This window comes from Callospermophilus lateralis, chromosome 8 (genome assembly GCF_048772815.1).
Source record: "Callospermophilus lateralis isolate mCalLat2 chromosome 8, mCalLat2.hap1, whole genome shotgun sequence".
NCBI lineage: Eukaryota > Metazoa > Chordata > Mammalia > Rodentia > Sciuridae > Callospermophilus > Callospermophilus lateralis.
This window is the reverse complement of record NC_135312.1, coordinates 125875652-125897244: the sequence shown is the minus strand read 5'-3', so window position 1 is coordinate 125897244 and position 21593 is coordinate 125875652. Positions and strand designations below refer to the sequence as shown.

The 21593-nt window shown below is 37.4% G+C and overlaps 1 protein-coding gene across 3 annotated transcripts; it reads right to left on the bottom strand.

Moving 5' to 3' along the window:
• Positions 1-8205: 8205 nt before the first annotated feature.
• On the bottom strand, positions 8206-21386 carry Pcdh18 (protocadherin 18). Of its 3 annotated transcripts, none has more exons than XM_076864843.2 (4): positions 18533-21386; positions 17685-17773; positions 17431-17594; positions 8206-10943 (listed from the first exon to the last, which is right to left on the bottom strand). In XM_076864843.2, the coding sequence occupies exons 1-4, from the start codon at positions 21017-21019 to the stop codon at positions 10276-10278; spliced, it is 3408 nt and encodes a 1135-aa protein (XP_076720958.1). In that variant the 5' UTR covers positions 21020-21386; the 3' UTR covers positions 8206-10275. The 3 variants fall into 3 exon arrangements, with proteins under 3 accessions (XP_076720958.1, XP_076720959.1, XP_076720960.1); XM_076864844.2 differs by having other exon boundaries at positions 17685-17770; XM_076864845.2 differs by having other exon boundaries at positions 10899-10948.
• Between the last annotated feature and the right edge of the window lie 207 nt (positions 21387-21593).

The window sequence follows — 21593 nt, the reverse complement described above, 5'->3', positions numbered from 1 at the left end:
AAAGACAGTCACATAAATCTCAACAGATGTACAAAAAAAAAAAACATGTTTAATAAAATCTAACATTTATTCTTGATTTTAAAAGTCTAATAAGCCAGACTGGATAGCACACACCTATAATCCCAGCAGCTTGGGAGGCTGAGGCATGAGGATGGCAATTTCAAAGTCAGCCTCAGCAATCACTCAGCAAAGTCAACTCAGCAAGACCCTAAGCAGTGTAGTCAGACCTTGTCTCTTGTCTCGTTATAAAATAGAAAAGGAGCTGGGGATGTGGCTCAATGGTTAAGTGCCCCAAAGTTTAATTCCTGATATGAAACATACAAACAAAAAGTCATAATAAATTAAGATAGTTTCAATATAGCATATGAAAAATAACCTACATATTTGAATTAAGGAATTATCTGAAATATTACTTTAAAAATTAAAAATATTACTATTAATATTTTATTATAATTTTTTTCTGCAGATTATACCTAATGAAATTGGATAATTAATTGGGAAGTAAATTTAGGAATAAAAGTTGAAAAATATAATTTTAAATTATCATTATTTGAAAATAATAGATTTTTTTTTCCTTTGGAAAATGCAGATGAATTCATTGGAAGATCTTTGTAAATAATAAGAAAAATCGGTTGCAGGGATGGGCAGAAAATTAATAAATAAGAATAAAGTGGTTCTCATATGGACTATAACTAGGTACAAGAATAAAATGTCAAAAGATAAAAAATAGAAAACAAGAAGAAGATACAGTCTTCTATGAAGAAATCAAACATGCCACTGAGAAACAAAAGAAAGTTTCAGCACAAGGAAAGACACATTTTGGGACTTGGGAATGCAACATCATAAGAATATCTGCTCTCCCCCTTAAATGAATCTACAAAGTTAAAGTGATCATAGTTAAAATACCAACAGTGTATTTTTGGAAACTAGGCAAGACAACTTCAAGACTAAAATAGGAATAGAATAGCCAAAAATGCCCTAAATATAGAAAGAGAGAGAAAGGAAGAGAGAATTATGTTTTCCCAGTTCTATTATTTTAAGCTTACAATAATTAGAATACCATGATACTGAATAGAAAGGCAACTCATGTACTGTTAAGTGCGACCACAGTGAATTTTTTACACTATTATCATATTTAAATCTGAAACTAATTAATTGCTCAACATTATAGAGTTCACTCATTAATAAATATTTAGTCAGAAGATTTATCAAATGAAAAATCAAACTGTATACAAAAATATATAAAATACAAATTAAAGAAGCCATCTATCAGCAGCAGCTTTTGCCTGAATTAGAACCAAATAAAAAGAGAGAAGTGTGAAGAGTCACAGAGAGTTGTGATTAAATCAAATTTTCTTCTCATGAAGGGGGATGATATTCAGGATCTAATATCCTGAGAAGTGATTAACTTTTGAAGGCATGTTAGCAAAAAAAAAAAAAAAAGGAAAATTGAAAGACACTTATAATGAAAGTTCTAATTTATTTAAGAAAATTTTCCTGAAAAAAAAATGAAATGAATTATTCTGAATCAGTCTAAACCACCACCCAAACTAACAGCAATTAGTGGTTTGCAATTTAGCTATTTTCATAGACATTTGGAATATTAAATCAATGGAGATTTGAGCATCCTTCTAGCTTTCCAATTATTCCCTAAGTCCTTTGCATTATGCAATCCTTCATCTGAGCAGTAATTTAATATATGCGTGTCATTGCTTTTCTGCAGACTGGATGCATTAAAATAACAAGAGGGTATGGAGGGCAGATCGTGCTCTTAGTTTATTGATTTGCTTTTGCTTTTTTCCCTTTGCTTATTTGCTTATTTGTTTTCATAAAAGAGCTAATTAATGTGACTTATGAACTTTCTACAGTGACTTGCACAATTCAAGAGCAAGTTTCTGCAAACACTTTTGAGTGACATCTTTGTTCATTCATTCCACAGGTATTTTCCAACACTGCAGCATCAAGCAAGGGCCTAGTGGGTAGTGTCTAATTCACAGGCTAGGGGCTGCTGCATGGTTAGACAGCTTTTCTCCCTGTTTCATTATTATAATTTTAAAGCAACAATGTGATTGCTTTTCAAAATCTTCATGTGATAATTCTGGGTAAGCCTCTGGTTTCTCTTCTATTGAGCTGTCAGGAAATACTACACAAATATTTTCAGAGCACTTGGTAAAAATTCTGTCTGTGCATGCATTCTTTCCCTGTCTCTTTCACACATACTGTATATATACATATATATGTATATTAGAGTGGAGGTTGGTGTACCTGCTTTCCCACAATATCACATACCCTGGAAAAGCAAGTAGATTTCTCCTCTGTGCTATAGGAACTAATCTGGTTTTCTGTCAAAACAGAACAAAATCGAAATTCAAGTATTCTCCTAAATGTGGGAAGGCTTAAATGAAGTTTGGTTTGCATGTTTATGATAGTTTCTTCAACACTGTGGCCTTTGTCACTAGTGATGGTGCAGAGATGGCATTCATTGGATCTAATTAGATATTCTCTTCCTGAAGCAGCCTGAAGTTTTAAGAGAAAGACAAGAAGCTAAGCTGCAGAACCAAATCTGTGCCCATGCAGAATGGCAGAGAACATCTCGCTGTAACTACTTTGTCTGAACTGAATTATTGTTGAATCATAGTTAAATTGATGTGATTCAGTAAAAAGAACACATATTCTTCACTATATTTTTTTTTTTTTGCTTATTTGGTAATTTTTCCTATTTTTTAAGTTGTGATTTTCCTTTTTAAAATTTTTTGAGGTATAATTTACATACAAAAAACTCACAGAGGTTAAATCTACATTTTCATGAATTTTGACCAATGTGATGTGCCATTCCTAATCAGACAGAGAACATTTTCTTAACCTTAAAAATTCTCCTCATTTTACAGATGATCTCTACCCTCCAATTTCTCCTCCACACAGCCCAGGGAATCAATTCTAGGACATCCATCAGAATCTGGGAAAGAGTGACTTATTATATTTATTTTTTAAAAATATGTTGATTCTAATAATCACTAGATCAACCAACCCTTGCCCTGTGGAACTCTACATTCTGCTCTTGCCCTCTACCTCTGGGAAAGTAGAAATGATTGTGTAGGATGAGAAAAGAACTTAAATGCTATTCTTTTTATCATATTTCTTACTTATTCATAGATTGAATGCCTTTGAAAGGTTAAAAGTGTAGTTGTCTCTGGGGACACAAGAATAAATAGAAAATAAAAATATACTCCCCCTTCTATCAAAGTTTTGCTGTTGTCGAGTGGGACTTAGAAAAGTGAATTGATAATTACAGCAGACATTATATGAAAGACCCACAGAGACATTTGAATGTGTGAGACCTTCTAAAAATGGCATTGTGCAATCAGTGCTGCTCACCAAAATGCAGCATCCAGCATTTCATAGCTTCCCTGTGTGGCCATGTGATCATTTCCAGCCAATGAGCTCTCAGTGGAAGTGACATGACATTTTCAGGACTAGTCCCTAACCCTCTGGGCATACATGGCTATCATTTCCCTGTGTTTGGTTGGAAATGAGATCCCTCCCATATTATGAGTTAAAGATGGTGCAGTCTCCAGGAGACCAGTCTCTAAATGAGCTCTTAAAAGAGTGTAGCTCCCTCAGGATTTGTACCTTCCCTTAACACTAGCTGTTATGTGAGAAAAAAAAAAAGAAATTTATTTGATATATGAAAAGTTATTCATTTTGAGCTTATTATATTTTCTGCAACTCTTACCCTTCCTCCACTAATACCAATATGGAATATGGTGTCTCTATTTTCTATAAAATTACATTTTTCCTTTCAATTCATTTGGCATGATCTCAGAGGGGGGAGAATCTTATTACTGAATTCTCTATATCTGCTCCCATACCTGAGGTAATGAACCCTTAGGAAGCAAAATGACACTAGGAAACAACTAGTTTTAATGATAATAATGCAGTAGTTTTTCAGCCTTTTACCTATAAGAAGTATCATAAAAACATTCACATCTTTAACAATGAATAAAGGACAGGGTCTCTTTGGGGGTCTGAGGGTGCATTGGTAAGCAAACCAGGGCCTCTGGTCTTGTCCCTAATCTTCCTGCTCATTGCTCTGGCTGGAGAGTGTCCACCTGCAGGTAAGTGTGGCCCATTCTGCCCTAACACTTACAGCCTGGTGCTCTTGGCTTGTTCCTCATCATTTCTTTGGTCTGATTTGCTCAACAGTGTCTCCCAAACACCAAGCACAGAATCTGACACCCAGTAAGTGCAGTGATTATGTGTTGAGCAGAGGCATGATTATGATTTGACCCTCTATTTAGATTCCAGCGAGAGGAAGGTGAGGACAGAGTATGAGGGGAACGAAGGGAAGGATGTGGGACACCTGGAAGCGGGTGCTCTATAGCTGTCTCCTCTAGCAACACTCTCAGCTCCTCACCAGGTGGCCCCCTTGTGTATTTGTCTCCCAACCCTCTTGGCAATCACCATGGGTCTGCAGAGGAAGCTGGAAAAGCCCACACTGATAGTGTTATGGTTTGAATATAAAGTGTCCCCCAAATCTCCTGTATCAGTGCATGAAAATTCAGAGGTAAAATGCTTACATGATAAGAACTGTGACCTAATCATCCCATTCTAGTTTGAATGGAGTGACTGGGCGGTAACTATAGGCAGGTGGGGTATGACTGGTGGAGGAAGGTCACTGGGGATGGTCCCTGGAGGGGTCCATCTTCCCTATGGCCTCTTTTCCCCTCTGCTTTCTGACCTGCTATGAGCTGAGCAGCTTCTACCAACATGCCCTTCTCCCTTGTGTTTGGCCTCATCTGAGGCCCAGAGCAATGGAGTCAGCCATCTGTGGACTGAGACCTCCAAAACTGTGATCCCCAAATAAACTTTCCCTCTTCTCAATTCTTCTGGTAGGGTATTTTGGTCATGGATATTCTAAAGCTAACTAAAACAGAGAGCCTCCAGGACAAGTTTACAGGAGAGATTCAAATCTCAAGGTAGCAACTGGCAAAACACTTCTCTAGTTAGAATTCATAACACATTCTGAGCTGTGTATTTCGGATTTATTTCTTCACATTTAACACCATTTACTGGAAGTTGTGTAGATAATTTAGAACCTAAAACACTGTCTAACACAAAGGTCCTCTTCCATAGGAAAGTTCTGTGCTGTTTCTGCCTGGAATACCTTGTGGTTCGCTATTTTAAGCTGCAGAATGTACCTTTTAATAAAACAAGAATGTACCTGGAGCTTTTAGAAAGCCTGCCCTCATTTAGATAAAAGCACTCTGAATTGTAGTAGGGTTTATACTATCAACCCCCTCCCCCATTTAGACACAGGCCATCCAACCATCCAAAGGCACTGAAAGGTGACCTGCTTTCCAAAAGTACAAGTACCTCAACACTACCTCCTCACCCTGGGCTCCTGTAAGGGGTCCAGGGAAGGGGGACCATGATTCCAACCTTTGTCCTATAACTTCTTGAAAAATCATTGGCAGTGGGAATAAAGAAGATACTAACACCTGATATTTTTCCCTCCTCAATTTATTCATCTCCCAGACTTTATATTCCCAACAATCAGCTATATATTTTTGTGTGTGTGTGGCAAGGGGCCTTCCTTACTTAATATTCTATTTTTATGCCTGAACTTAACTTCACCTTATAGTCAAATTCCAAGCTTACCTTTTCCAGCCCAACCTTTCATACATAGAGAAAAGTGTTTTATATTTAGAAAAAAACAAAAACAAAAAAGTTTCCTTCCCCACATAAACAAGGTTTTCTATACTGATGTTTTTACGCATTTAAAATATTTAATTTAAAATTTAAGACAAAGAAAAAATGACCTCTTTGCTCTTGATTGTATAAACTTACCTTTCTATTAAAGTAACGAATTGGAAGATCAGAAAAGCAAGCTTTATTCAGAATGAAAAGTAATAGCTTTATCAAAAATATGACCCCTATTATATCAGTAATAAAGAAAAGACACCAGGAATGTTGATAAAAATCTAGGTGATTATAGGAGAAACTGTATACATGTGAGGATTTGAAAAGGGGTGCTATAAATGGGGACAGTAGAATAAATTATCAAGGATGAGTACCATTAAAAAATAAAGAGATAAAATCTGAGAAAACAGCAAGAATTAAGAGCATCTTTAGAAGTCATAAAAGGAAATAGAAACTATTATTTTAAAATGCCAAAGTAGAATGTGTTATTGCAATTTTAAAAGTCAGAAAGTATGTAAATTTTGGTAGCAATTTTTGTGATGCTAGCTCCTTATAAATTCTTTTAACAGCTCCTCAAGTCATATAAGGAGGCATATAATAAAAATATAATAAATTAATGAGGAATATAAACAATAACTTTCACATCTGTTATATAGTGTCTCTGCAGTACTTTTTTGTTATTGTTTAGATTATTAGCAATCTGTCTTTGTTGTAGTATTAAGAGTATATATACTTGACTATGACTCCAGTTACACAGAAAAATGAAACACATTGTAGGCAATAAAGTTTTTAATCACAGTTTAATGTTATAGATATTCAGTTATTTCAGAAAAAAAATTTATTCTAGGTATCTAGCTGAACTAAGTGATTCTTCAGTGACCCAAATATTGCCTAATTTATCAAATTAAAATCTTAACTTATGTAAGCACATATAATTATTTCTATCAATCATAGTTAGAGACATCCTAAAGCATTGTAAATGATTACGATTTTCTTGTTATCTTACACTTTCACATCATAAGGCAGCTTCCAAACCTAAGGAAAGTTTTGTTTTGTGAGTTCAACCTGAAATTATTCTTAATAATTTAAAAATGTTAGCTCTTTTGAAATGCCCACACTTTTCAAATTGTTTTTGAAATTTGTCATAAATTTTTAAGATTTCACATAATTTGATTTTAATTTTATTTATTGCTTATTCAGAGTTCACTCTGCTTAATCATAAATGTTGTGATGATACATTATTAAAATATCCTGAATTGGTATGGAAATATAAACACATTTTCAACAGTCCTGAATTGTTTTTTGAAAGGCTTTACAAAATTATGAGATACAAAGGGACATTATATAAAAAATAAATTAATTCCCAAATATGAGATTACATGAGATTGAAAGTGGCCATACACTTTTCTCCCATGAAAATAATTCATTGTAAGATTGCTTGACATTGGGGGCCTCTTTGAATTGCAACCTGTCAATAATAAAACTCAGCTTTGAGTATTTTAGGGCATTAGTACTAAACAAATGGAACAAGGACACCTAGGTGATTTTCCTAAATGTGACTGTATCAGTGCCTCCAATATGACCATTCACCCAGATTTTGTCTTAGTAATTACCTAAAAATAAAGGGTAAATTTGATATACACATGAAAGGAGAAGAATTTCAATGATTAATAAAGTTTAAGCCTTGCCTTTTTAATACTAGAAAGAAATGAATGATAAGTGAATAATAATGTTAATAACTTGTAATAGTTTGAAGAAAGCTAATTCTAATCATTCAATAAACAAACATTTTAAAAGAGGATTTGTAAGAAACAGATGTAATGTTGAATTACATTTATGGAAGATAATTCCTTTAATAGATGGTTATCACCGAAGAATATTTAAAGGAATCCAATGTGGTCATAGGGATTAAGGAATAATGAATGGAGAAAGGAATCTTCAATTGCTTTTTTGTTTGTTTCAATCTGAAGAGAGGTGTGACATCAAAAAGAGGAGACATAAACTCGCTGAGAGGTTCAACTGCTAAGGTATACGTTCAGACATCCCAGCTTTTGCTAAAATATTACTAATAGTGTGTTGCATGCCTGTAATCCCAGCAATTTGTGAGATCAAAGCAGGAGGATCCCAAGTTGCAAGTCAGTCTCAGCAATTTAGCGAGTCCCTGAGCAACTTAGCAAGACTCTGACTCAAAATTTTAAAAATAAATAAATAAAAGTGGCTAGGGATGTGGCTCAGTGGTTGAGCACCTCTGGTTCAATCCCTGGTATACAACAAGTGGTGTGTGTGTGTGTGTGTGTGTGTGTGTGTGTGTGTGTGTAACTAGTAAAAGGAATATGAATGAAAGCTAAAATCCTGCACTAATATTTCCCTAAATGGTGAACAGGAGAAGCAATAATAAAATAATAAAAGGAAAAGCCTGGAGAAGCAAGGAGTTGGTGGCATGTACAAGAACAATAGACAAAGAATTTTTTTGTGGAATATAATACTGCATTTATTTACTTCACATATTCAAAATATCTATTTCCAGCTTTGTTTCCTCAATTACTATTGATGCTTTAAATTAAGAACAGTGAGGTTATAAAAGACTTTCCCTTCGTGATAATATGTATTGAAAGGAAGTGAAGTTGAAAGGCAAAATGTATTTAAATGTGGTTAGCATTTGTGTGTGTGTAATCTACTGAAAAATAAACTGAAATTTCACTTGTAATTGCAATCCCTCCAATGACGGCAAATGTGCCTTCTGAAAGAGATAATACATTCTATTTAATGTGGTACTCATTTGAGAATTCAAATATCTTAGTTTTAGCCACTTTTAGGTTACTTAACTTTCCTTAGTATTTTAATTCTCCTCGGATAAGCTAAGGAGGATATTTTAGCCTGTTGGAAAAAATATTGAGGATACCTTTTTTTCTTCTACAACTTAATACAAAATGTTCTGATACTGCATTTTGTGTGTGTGTGTGTGTGTGTGTGTGTGTGTGATTTGAATAATATTTCAATAGTTATTTCCCATTTTTTTTAACATTTGCATTCCAAATACTTTTACTTAAACTAGTTAAAATCTGATCAACTACTTTCATTCCCATGACAGATGTCAGGTTCATTTCCTTTGGGTTCTTGTTTGCCAGGGCAGTTGGAAGTCCCCTCTCTATTATTTGGAAGCCAGCACTGAGTCACTTCTCAAGAAGGTGAGGTGCATGCAAACCTTTCCAACATATGTATAGGAACAGGACACTGATTATGGACAGCTCCTTAGCTTTACTTTAATTTTCCTTTTATTTTCACTGACAGTAAAATCTTCTGGAGAATACAATCAAGATAGTGTACTAAGAGAAATAACATTAATAGAAGCTTGATCATAAATGATAATAGTCATAATAAGGATCGCTCTTAGCAAGGCATTCCACACAGAGAGATAACAGCACAATAAATAAAGAACTTCTCATTTGTCACACAGCAAATAGAACAAAATTGCCATAACAAAAATGTGATTTTTATAAATGTTCATATACTAAAAATATAACAAAATATGAAGTCATGCACTGGAGAAAAAGCTAAAAGTGAATAGTTATAGCAAACAAAAACATTGCAAAGGATAAAAACATTCAAGTATTGTGAGAGGAAAGAAAGATTCAAATAGATGGTTTCAAAATAAATCAATTATATTTACTACACTAGGAGGGACACTGGCATGACTTTGTCCATTAATACTTGGCACTGTTCAAATGCATACTGTTACCCATTTAAAGAACAAATTCCATTTCCTTCAATGACATCTCGTATTACAAGGATGGAATGAAATCCACTTTTTGCCTTAATTATAAATTCACTACAATACTCTTAAGACCAGGCCAGTGTGACATCCTGCATGGGCCTGGGAGTCAGAAAAAAAAAAAAAAAAAACGAAAAAAAAAACTGACTTTATTCCTGCTTACATCATTGTCTAAAAAATTTATTTGAAATAGTCATCTCATAAATATTCTTCAGATGCTTTCTAGTCCTCAAATAAAATTTCACTTCCCTTTTCAATTTAGCTGTGAGAGTTGAACCATAGGAGCTACCAGAGAGCAGTGAAAATAATAATAATAAAATAGCTTAACATATTTTACTAACGCTTAATTTTTCAAAGCATTGAGGAAAAAAAAAAAGATGGACAGCTTAATGGAACTAAGAATTACGCAATGCATTAGTGGGGTTGTTCATAAGGCATAATAATTCCACCCCAGCTCAACTAATCTAAGCAGTACCTTTACACTTTGTGGTTGAATAGTATATCAGACTGAAACAGTGGCTAGTTTCTATATGATTAGGAAAGACATGTTTGTCATGGGAGTAAAAAAATAAAATTTGTTTGTTAAATTACACATAAATATAAGGTACAAATGTATTTTTAAAATACAGATTAAAATAATCACACTTGCATTGTGTACATACGAAAATACAGTATTTAATATTCAATATACACAGACACATTTATGATAAATGCAACTATTTGGAAACGCCAGTTCTTTCAGGGCTTTTCTTTCCCCCATTTTCCATATACATATGGAAAGCAAAAAGCTTGGCTAAAATCTCCTAGCTCTGGCGCACGTCTTGGAGCAGTTTGTTGATCTCAGCCACCAGCTCACTGGCATCCATGAGTTCGTGCTTCCCGTCATTCAGATGGTTGAGCACATTGTCAAAATCATCTTCTTCGTAATTTTCAGGGATCTCCTCCATGGCTGGCAGCCACTTGGAAGAAGGCTGCACGCTCGAGTGGGTTCCCAGCGCAGGCCCAGGGTTGTTGGTGGGATTTTGGAAGTGGGTACTGGCTGCCCAGGCCGCCACCCCTGGTGGGTAACCCACGGTTTTTGTTGGCGCTGGTCCCTTCCGCCGCTCCAGGGAGTTGGACCGATCCACCTCGCTGCACTCGGGGTAGGTGTCCAGGGACGGGGGCAAGAGGCGCTGGAACACGCTGCTCATTTCCGAGAGCAGGGAGGACGTGCTGGTGTCCCCGGGGTCCTCGTCGGTTGGGGAGTCCTTCCCGAAGGTGGAGAAACTCTTCTTCTTCTCACCGGCTTCTGCAGCCTGGGGGTCGTCCTCAAGGCTCTGATGGGGATGCTGCTGCTGGGGCTGCGACGGGAACTCCTCCCCAGGAATGAACATGTTGCTCCTGTAGTCCGAGGACGGCGAGGGCAGCGGGGGCATCCAGCACTGGTCAGAGTGGCCCAGGACTCTACACTCCTCTGTGCACAGCCTCATAGCTGCACTCAAGGAAAAGCATCGAGGGTTCGTTATTATAGGCAGCATGCCTCAAAATGGTGGGAACATGCAATTCTTTTTTTTTTTTTTTTTAGTTAGATACAATGAGAGAGGTTTAAACTGCCACCATGATGCTAACCTGCTCTGGGATACATTAGCCGGACCACGATAATGGTTTTAATCGGAAGACAATTTTTATAGACCTCCATAAGTCATATCTGCTGGTGTATTTTTTTTCTCATTTATTGAATGAGGAAATTCGTGCTTTGCAGGAATATCCTCTACTTAAATAATGAGAAGCGAGTGGATAATTTATACATGAAAATGACTGGAAAACCTCTAAGATAATGGGTAATGAACGAAAAGCTGGACTTAATTCTAAAAAGTCAGCTTGGAAGGTGAAATCCATAACTTTAGAATACTACCAAATGATCTCCTTCAGTGGTGACTTTCTTGATATTGAGGTTTGTCTGACCTGCTTTAGTCTTAATGAAGTCACTGAAAATATAACTGGCTATCAGGTACTTATCCTTGTTGACTTCTCTCAAACGTTATATAATTTATTGATTGACTTATTACTTAAAGTAGCAGTGAGAAGTATCCTTAACTTATTTGTCATCTGCAGTTATCCTGTTATAAAGCTTTTATTTAAAGCTTCAGAATATACTAATAGTCAAATGCATGGAAAAGTCCCCAAAAGTCAAAGAACATGAAAAATCCATTACTCGGTTCTTGTAGACATCCCGATGCACTAGTGAAATGTGAGTGACCATACTCAGTGCAAATAATACACAGGAGAATAACAGAAAAAGAGGAGGAAAGACCTCCACATTAGGCAAATACAAAAACTGACCCACTTGAAAGACAGGAAATGCAATGATGGAAATTATACTCCAGGAACCACCCATTTATTTCAGAAGTGAGGTCTTTGCAGAATCATGATTTCAAATTAGACCAAAGAACAGAATTTTGGACAATGCTAAATGACTCCTTTAAATTTGAAAATATATATATATATATATATATTGGATTGACATTAGCCATATGCAGATATTCAGAGCCATGTTTATAGATTTAGCTACTTAAGAAAGATTTTCCTTCCTCAAAACTACTGCAATAAGGATGGCTTTGAGGGATGCCAGGCCCCTTGGCAGGGGAGAAAGTCATCTACTGTGCTGGCTGTGGTATCCCTACCACCTGGTGAATTATCTGCCTAGAATACATTTTCACTATGTATTTTCTGATGAAAAGTGAAGAAACTGATGTGGAGTTTTAGGAAAAGAAAAATAATAGTCTTCATTTAAAGGTGTAGGAACCACTCTTCTTCAACCCCGAAAACTTTGAGATAGCTCTGTTCTTAAACTCCCTCTTGACCTCAGACCTTCATGGAAAGGGGGGAAATTTGAGGAACAAAAATGAGAGCAAGTACTGTGAGGAAAATAGCTGGACTGCTTTTAAGAGTGGAAATACAACAGAAATATGTTGCAGTGTGGAGAAATGCAGAGAAGTGTGAATACAAATAGCATGTGAATCAAGGTGGGGGGTGCAAGAGAACACACATGGGTTATCATTTATGTTACTTTGCTAGTTAGACCAATTAAATTCAAATAAGCAAGAGTGACTGAAGAATCAAAGCAGACTTAGATGTCTTGACTTCCTACATTCCTACTTGAAAATATGTACCAAATGATGATTTGATGTGGACAACAGCAAAGCAAGTTGAAAGTAATTGGAAAAACTTACATAGCAGTGAGGTTTTCTCATCAGTGAAATGACTAGCATAGTAGTAATGATTTTTTTTTTCTCCTTAATTCCTTGGGTTTCTGAAAATGGAAATGGAACCTGTACCCACTGTCTTACTCACATCCTGTCAAAAGGAAGGAGACCAGACCTGCTGACACCTCTTCATTTTTTTTTTTTTCTGGCCTTAAACTCTGTGGCTTTAGGCTTGGGAAGGACTCCCTTGATAGCTGATTGGCTTTGTTTTCTTTTAAAGTTTAATGATGGAGTGGGGGGAGAATTACATAAAGCTTCTAAGAATCCTGACCATGATCAAGTTTCCTTGATATCTGAATACAATGAATGTGTAAACAGCAATAAATTCCCCCCCCCAAAAAAATGAGGTCATTAAAACAATCTGACAGTTCACACTCAAATTATTTGAACACTGGAATTAACTTTAAACAGTGAATGCTATTTACAGCTCCACCACAATAAGTAAATGGGGCTTTGGTTATAAATAAATCGGCTTCAAAATGAAAATTAATAAGAAAAACGATGAAGAATGACTAACAGAAAGATAGCAAAAACAATAAGAGAGGAAGAGAGAAGGAGGTGGAGGAGAATCGGTGCAGAAGACAGCGTTTCTTGCAATTTCATTGATATTCTCTGCCTTCTCCCTGGAGACTCAACTGTTGGAAAATATTCTCAGTGTAGATGTAACTCAGCTACCAAGATCCCATCCCACACTCCAGGGATCAGGATTCACTGGTAAGAGTCTATTTGTTCTGTTACTCCTTGAAAACTAACCAGGTAGTTAAGTTTCCTTGGGAGATTGAGGGAATGGTGAAAAAGGAGACTTACCGTTACATGAATCTATATTTTGTTACTGTGTGTCTTATTGTAAAGCTGGGGCAGAAGGCAGAACATAGAATATAAGGGGGAAAAAAAAAAAGCCAAGCTTCTAACAAGCCATTAGTCACAGGGTGACCAGTCATTTATCTACTAAGAGCCAACAACACATAAAGAGCACCCTGCCCTCAAAAGGCTTCAGATCTAGTTCTGAATCAAGGGTAATAAATAAGGTCATTAAAGCCTGATGTATCAAAATAGATGATGCTGAGGACATGCCAAGAAAGAGGGAAGAAGGAGGTTGGTGTCATTAAGAAAGAGCAGCTTGAAATAAACTTTGAGAAATGAAAAGCATATACAGTGTCAAAGTGAAGAAAAATCAGGTTTTCATGAAAGCAGGGCAAAATGAACAAAGGATCAGGGTATGGGAAGGGGTGCCTTCATCTATTGCAAAAGGTACAGATATGGCAGAATTGAGAGTTGTGAAGCTAAGAGTGAATTTCACTGACCCTCAAATACCAAGCTAGTTTTGTTCAGTGTTGCTGAGCAACAAGAATCAGGTATTAATTTCAAGCCAAAAAAGAAAAAAAAACATGCAAATTAAAATGCTCTGAAAATGTTCCTTAAGCTGTATAAAATACAGATTTGACTGGGGGAGGAGCCACTAGAGAGGAATATTAGCTCATATATAATAAGCTAGCCATGCAAGAAAGGCCAGAGCAGAGCTTGGACATCTACCAGGAGAACAGAGAAAAATGAAAAAGAATGCTTAGAGTGACTACTCACAGATGACTGGTGATAAAAAGTAGAGTAGACTCAATGAAGAAGGAGTATCAAAAGAAATAAATCAAAAGCTGTTACAAATCATCCCGGTAGAGCAAAAATACATTAGGAAAAGGGAGATTTTGTAGACATATGCTTGATATTATAGTTCAAAGTTGAATGAATAAGAAAGAAAATAGTTAACAAACACAAGGCAAAAGACAAAAATGCAAGCTGACTTGACTGCTCAGAGTGTAGTGTATTTGTGTGGGAATTAAAAGAGTGAGTGACCAGAAATGACCCTCCCTTTTGGCAAGCAATGCAGCACAACATAATCTATATTTGTTCACAGGCTAATGCAGAAGAACAGTTGGAATAAGATACTTAAGTCCTAAAAACATACATGCTTTAGAGAAAACGGTCCTGAACTCTGCTAATGACATTCAGATGTGGACTTACATTTTTCTCTACTTAGAATATTTCCTGGGAATTTACATTTACAAAGGACAAGTTCTGTACCTTAATGTGCCTGTGGAAATTGCTAGGATTAAATAATAATCAGAATGATTCACCCAATTAAGGGAAACCATCTAAAGGTTCTCAATATTCACATTGCCATCTTTGCTGGCCAAACATGAATACACTCCCTTGATGGACCTTGGGTGATTTCCTGGAGCTCTGTGCCTCCAGAAGAGCTAAGACCATGCACCATGCAGAGGCAAGTAGCTAGCTAGTGAGGTGAAAATTTATCTTTTATAATATAATCTTCTGTAATACAACACCAGGCACCAGCAAAAGAGTTCTCATTATATCCCTGGATTGTGTGATTGTATAAACATGGAACGTTTGGTAAAGGGTTGTCTACAACTTAGTGGAATGATTGGTGGTGACCCCTTCTCATTTTGAAAAGAAATGTGACACAGTTGGAGCTCAAAGTTACTTACTGAACAAGATACACACAGTTTTCCTAGAGTCCTGGTCTACCTATTGTCCAATGTTTTTATTCCTTAACATTTATTGTTATTATTCTTCAATTGGTACATAACTCTCCTGCCATAAATATATTAGAGAGATGGTAAATTTGAAAACATGAGAAATAACAAAGAGGAGTCTTCACCTCTTCATAAAATTAAAAAACACAACATATATATGTGTGTGTGTGTGTGTGTGTGTGTGTGTGTGTATGGGTTGGTGTAGTTAAGTGGTAGAGCATGGGCTTAACATGCACAAAGCTCTGGGTTCAATCTCCAGCACCAAAAATAAATTAATTAATTCTAAAAAATAGAAAATAAAAAACAGACTTATGATTAGCCATTAAAATTACATGATTCTAGAATTTATAAACTCACTAGCATAATTTAGTTCCACAACTGGCAAGGTTATTTATCTAAGGGCAGTTTATTCTCCATTTTACTCTGATAAAAAAATCTAAATTTTAATGAATAACTTCATACAAATTTTAATATATAATACAAGAATGATATCATGCCCATTGCATTTTTGTGAGATAATATAACTTATTATGGTTTTCAAGGGTGGGGTTCTGTGAGAATCACAGTAGCACAGAGTCATGGAAACTCAATTAGTTTCTTCATTGCCCAAATAAGAATAATAAAACTGATTGTTTTTGAGTAAGGTGTCTTGGGTCATACATAGTCAAAGATTTCCCTTAAAAGTGGTCTCTAGGGTCTATTAATTTAAAAAAAAAATGGATAATTGGGCAAATACAAGCTGCATTGTACATCACAGCTCTTTTTGCACATTCATCCTTCCAGAGATGTCCCACCCATTGCTGAACAACAGAAATAAGCAACATTTAATGGTAACAGGGAGGCTAGTAAGTCCTCCTATAAAAACAAATAGGCCATTCAATTTATTAAGGGGGAAAACTGTTACTTTACATATAAAGTAGTGTTTAGAAAGGTGGAGATTGGTTCAAATCTCCCGTCTACCATGTACAAAATGCCTGATAAGGGATCCATTTTCTAACCTTTATAAGCTTTGGTTTTCAAATCTGGGGGAAAAAATAAATAAAAAGATATGAACATCCTGTAGCCACCACCACTACAACCAAATCAGTGTCAAAGCAGACAATGCAGGTAAAGAACTCCAGTGGGCCCAGAGTGCTGAGCCTGGCCCAGAGTCACCCGGGGGTATGGCTGGAAACCATTCTTGCTGCCACTGCTGCTCTGGAGTCCTGCCACCATGACTTCTACAACTTGTAACAGCTGTGTTCATTTTCTACACTCCCTTATTTATCTGTATTTGGAAATGTTAGATCCAAGATGAGCAATAGAATGCTGTTCTACCTTTCTTTCATTTGGCAGTCATTTTCAAATGGCAGTCATTTGCTCCACCTTCAAAGAAGTTAAGAATATAAGTAGCCAAAAGAACACTTCTGTGTTCCTGTAAGTTGATTTAACACTGTAGCCTTTAGGAATAGAATTGCTACAACGAGGCAGTCAGCATTTACCCAGTTGGTTCAGCTTCTCTTGTACAATTAGAGAGAAGGGAAACTAAGGAACACGTGGTTCAAAACTTAGCAGACTCTCCCCCATCCAGCTGTGTGCTCATATAGTTCCCTCTGGCTCCCTGTTCTGAGACATCACGGTATAGACGTACAATGAAAGGTAGCAAGACATATTCTATGCTCACCACCTTTTCTTTCTCTTATTTTTAGTGCTTAAAGTGTACCCTTTCCAGTGTATTTTAGTCTCTGATTTTGTGAGATGGTTTCCATCACAGGAAATGCATCTTTCAAATTACAGTTCAGTTCACCACCATGCACCAAAACAGACTGAATAAAAACAACCACCCAGTAATTTTATACAGAGTTGCTCAAGAGTATCCTAAGGCTCACTAGTTGGGGTAGAAAGAGGAGGGAAGTGGTTTGGTTTTCTATTCTTTCCTTCACATACCTTCTTTCTTGTCTTATTAAGTCCACATTCTCACTCCTTCTCTCCCAACTGCTTACTATGAATTTTAAGAAAATAATTTAAAAGTGTTTCAATTCTGTTCATGGCTAATAGTATGCAGACACAGATATCTTAGTGCAAAGGACAAATAAATAGGAAATAGAAGCACTGGAGGAATGGTCATTTTACTGGTATTAGAGTAGACCTAGAAATAAAGTGTTATCTGTCATTACTCTCTTACCTGCTGGAATTCTTCCATCTGTGAGAAACAGGTCACTGAATCCCTCACCCAGTAGCCTGTCTATTGGAGAATCTCGCCCCAAATCATAATCACTGTCTCCTGCTTCACTGTCACCACGGCCACTGTCTTTCAAGCTAAATTTGTCCATGTCTTGAAGGGCATATCTAGAAACATCAATCATAGAAAATATGATTTTTACACTTCAGCATTTATGTTATCTGAGACATAACAGGGAACACAAGGATAATTCATACCTATAACTCCTGGAGTATTTGTTTCCTCGAAAACTTGGCCTTGGCTGATATTGCCCTTGGTGAAGCATGGAAAGAAGCTGGGAGACCTGCTGGAAACCAAATAGACAGAACTGATTCCTGGAAAAAAACATCCTCCAAGTACTCACAGGCTTTAAGCAAAGAAAAACAGTTACTTGTTATTTCATACAAAGTAATGGAACATGTTATATCCATTTTAAAGATTTGCATATGTTGGATTGTGGCAGGCTGTGCAGCCAGTCACCAAATATAACTGAATTCCATCCCAGGGAGAGTTGGGTGATCTAATAATACAATTGACTTTTTAAAAGACTCCCTTTTAAATAACTGATTGATTTCCTTTATAGTTCAACATGGTCAGTTGCAAAACATATCTAAAAAAAATGCTGTAAAATGCATTGTAAAACATCTGGATAAAACCTATCCAAAATATTTACAAAGTTGGATAAATAAAACAACATTCACTGAGATGGGGTTTTGGAGGCTTTTTTTTTTTTTTTTTCCCAGTAGAGACTATAACAATACCCTTTAACTTTTGGCTGTGCTGCATCTTGACCTGGAAAGTGAGGGTCTATATTTAGATATTTCCTTGTGTGCTTCGTGCGTATTTTTCAATATCATACATATTACATGCAAATAAATTATTTAAGAAAAACTGAAAGAAGTATGCTAAGATGTGTGTACTTGCTACATGTACACATGTAGCTTGAATCCTGCTTAATTTGCATATTGTTACTCATTAATGAAGACATTTAAGAACTGATACATATACAACTTCTGAATATTAACACCTGACATTATCAGTGAATCTATGCAGTATATGATCTTACCTCAACAGCAGGAGTGGCGTGGGTGAGTTCTAATGAGAAATTCTCCGGCACATGGTTCGATGAGATTGTCACCAAACTGTTGAGTGACTGGTGACTGTTGTGACTCTGGCGGCTGCCCATCTGCCCTCTTTCTAAGGTAGGAGATGAAGATGGGGATGATCTGTGATGGGATCTGATGGGCAGAGTGCCATTTATGGTAGGCACCAATGTGATGTCCCCCTTGTGAATCTGCCTGGATGGTCTTTTAGGGTGATGCTGGTAAGTTGATTCTGCTACTCTGCAGTTGTAGGATCTAGTGTCTTTCTTTTCTCGGTTACACCTAGTTGCAAATAGCACCATAATAACCAACAGCACTGCACAAATTGCTCCTAAGGAAATAATTATAATCATGGAGACATCCAAGGATGCCTGGCTGACTGAGGTCATGGCTGTACTTGTCACTGATTCTGCATATTCAAAGATCATGCACTTCAGAAGGACTTTGGTATGCAGCTGAGGATTGCCTTTGTCCTGGATGATGACTGAGAGCTCCCATTCTGTGTGGGGAACAGATTCCATGCTCACATTGGTGTGGATGTCACATGATCGTGGATCAATTACGAAGATACCCTCCTCATTACCTGCTACTATGGAGCAGCTGAGCTCAGCATTGACACCAGAGTCCCTGTCAATGGCCCTTATTCTGGTGACATGAAAGCCACTTTCAGCTCCTTTGGGGATGGAGATCTCTGCAGTATTATTGTGCAGTGCAGGCCCTATCACCACAGGAACATTGTCATTTTCGTCAATGATGGTGAGCACAACAGTGGTATTGCTTACAAGTTGCTTCGGACTCCCTCCGTCTCTTGCTTCCACCACAAAAGTGATCTGACTCACTTCTTCATGATCAAAGATTCTGAGGGCATAAATAGCTCCATTGGATGGGTCAATGGTTACATATGTAGTTATGGAACTTCCCAGGATAAAGCTCTCCAAAATGGTATATGTCACTTGCCCATTTTCTCCAAGATCAGGATCTGTGGCTGTAACAGTGGTGATAAATGCCCCTGGCGAGTTATTCTCCGAGATTACAAATTCATATCGGCTTCTCTGGAAGCGTGGTGGATTGTCATTTATATCATTGATTTGAACAGTAAAATGTTTGACTGTAGAGAGACTAGGTGTTCCTTTATCCTCAGCAATTACAGTCAAACTATATTCAGATCTCTTTTCTCTATCCAGCGTGGCATTGGTCAAGATTAAATAATTGTTTTCATAAGTCTTTTGAAGTTTAAAGTGACCATGTCCATGAAGCTTACAAACTACTTCTCCATTCAGCCCAGAATCTTTGTCTTGAACCCTGACCAAAGCAACAAATGTTTCAATAGGATCCCCTTCGAAAATATAAGATATTTCTTCTTTGCCAGGTGACATGAGGTTTAGGTTAATTTCAGGTTTATTGTCATTAACATCTACAACCTTAATTATAATTTTGCAATGAGCTGGGATTGAATTTGGACCCAGATCTTGAGCTTGGACATCGATCTCATAGGATTTGGTGATTTCATAATCCACTTGCTTGAAAAGAGTCAAATGTCCTCTTTCTGAATCAATTTTGAAAGTCTCTATAATTTTGGGAGACACATGACTGCTGAAAGAATAGACAATTTTCCCATTAGCGCCCTCATCTGGATCAGTGGCATTCAGATCCAGGAGCAAAGTGCCCACCGGGGAGTTTTCTAAGAGTTGTATTACATAAGACTGCTGCTCAAAAGCAGGGCTGTTGTCATTGGAGTCTGAAATGCTTATTTTCAGTTTGGAGGAGCCAGACCTCTGAGGCACTCCCATGTCTGAGGCAGTGAGCTGGAGCTCGTAGCTGGACTTCAGCTCCCGATCCAACTCTCTGACCACTATGAGTTCTGCATACTTGGCACCATCAGTCCTGGTCCGAACCTCGATGCTAAAAAAATCATTGGCAGAGAGGGAGTAGGTGTGGAGGGCATTTTCCCCAACATCTGGATCAAATGCACTGTCCAGGGGAATACGAGTCCCAACTGCCGCGCTCTCAGATATCTCAATAGGTATGAGAGATCTTGAAAACTGGGGAGAATTGTCATTAATATCCAGCACTTCGACTTCAATATGGAAGAGCTGCAGATGCTCTGTGGGTAGAGTGATCACATCAAACTCTATGGAACAGTTCAAGTTTTTCTGGCACAGTTGCTCTCGGTCGATTGTAGCTCCTATGCTGATTTCCCCGGTATTCTCATTTACTACAAGTAGAGGAGAATTCCCCCTCTGCATGGCTCGAAAACGAACAGCAGAAGGATTAGGTAGCTTCAGTAAAACATCAGCCACATCCTCTGATAGTCTTGCAATTACTGACCCAACCCTCTGCTCCTCATAAATCCTGTATTTCAGATTCTTGCCCAGTACATCGCGGTTGAGAGACATTATCAGGAGTGCAAAAGCGAATGTAAAGTGCATTTTAGTATTCATTTGGTGCATTGGTCAGTTTATGAGATTTCCCTCACAGAGCAAGTTAAAACGGCAAAGCAATTCCCTTCAACTTCCTTTGGCAACTTAAAGCTAAGCGACATTTGGTACTTGAAACTTGAAAGCGTCTCTTAATAACCCAGCACAGCAATTAATAGCTCCCAAACTTTTGTTTCATACACACCGTGTCACGACTTCCAGATTTCGGCAGGGAGTCCGATGCTTGCGTTTGCTCGGCCGTTTGTCCTCTCTCTCTCTCTCTCTCTCCAGGCAGAAGAGTGTCACCTCCGTGTCGCTGTCCCCCTGGTGGAGTCGGAATCCATCTATTGCAGGGTGCCCGCGCAGTCTGCAGTGTCTCTTCCCCGAGCGATTCTTTCTCCCTTTCTCCCTTTCTCTGCTCGGCTGCAGACTAAACACCCGTGATTGCTGACTCCAGTCGAAAATCTGTACAACTTCACTTCAACTCAGACAAAGCTCTTGCCCGGCGTGGGTTGAATCGCTTCCAGCCAATCAGCGTGCTTCCAAATCAAAAGCCGATGGAGTCACCAAAGCGAGGGAGGGCGCGCGCCGAGGGTGGGAGCTGGGA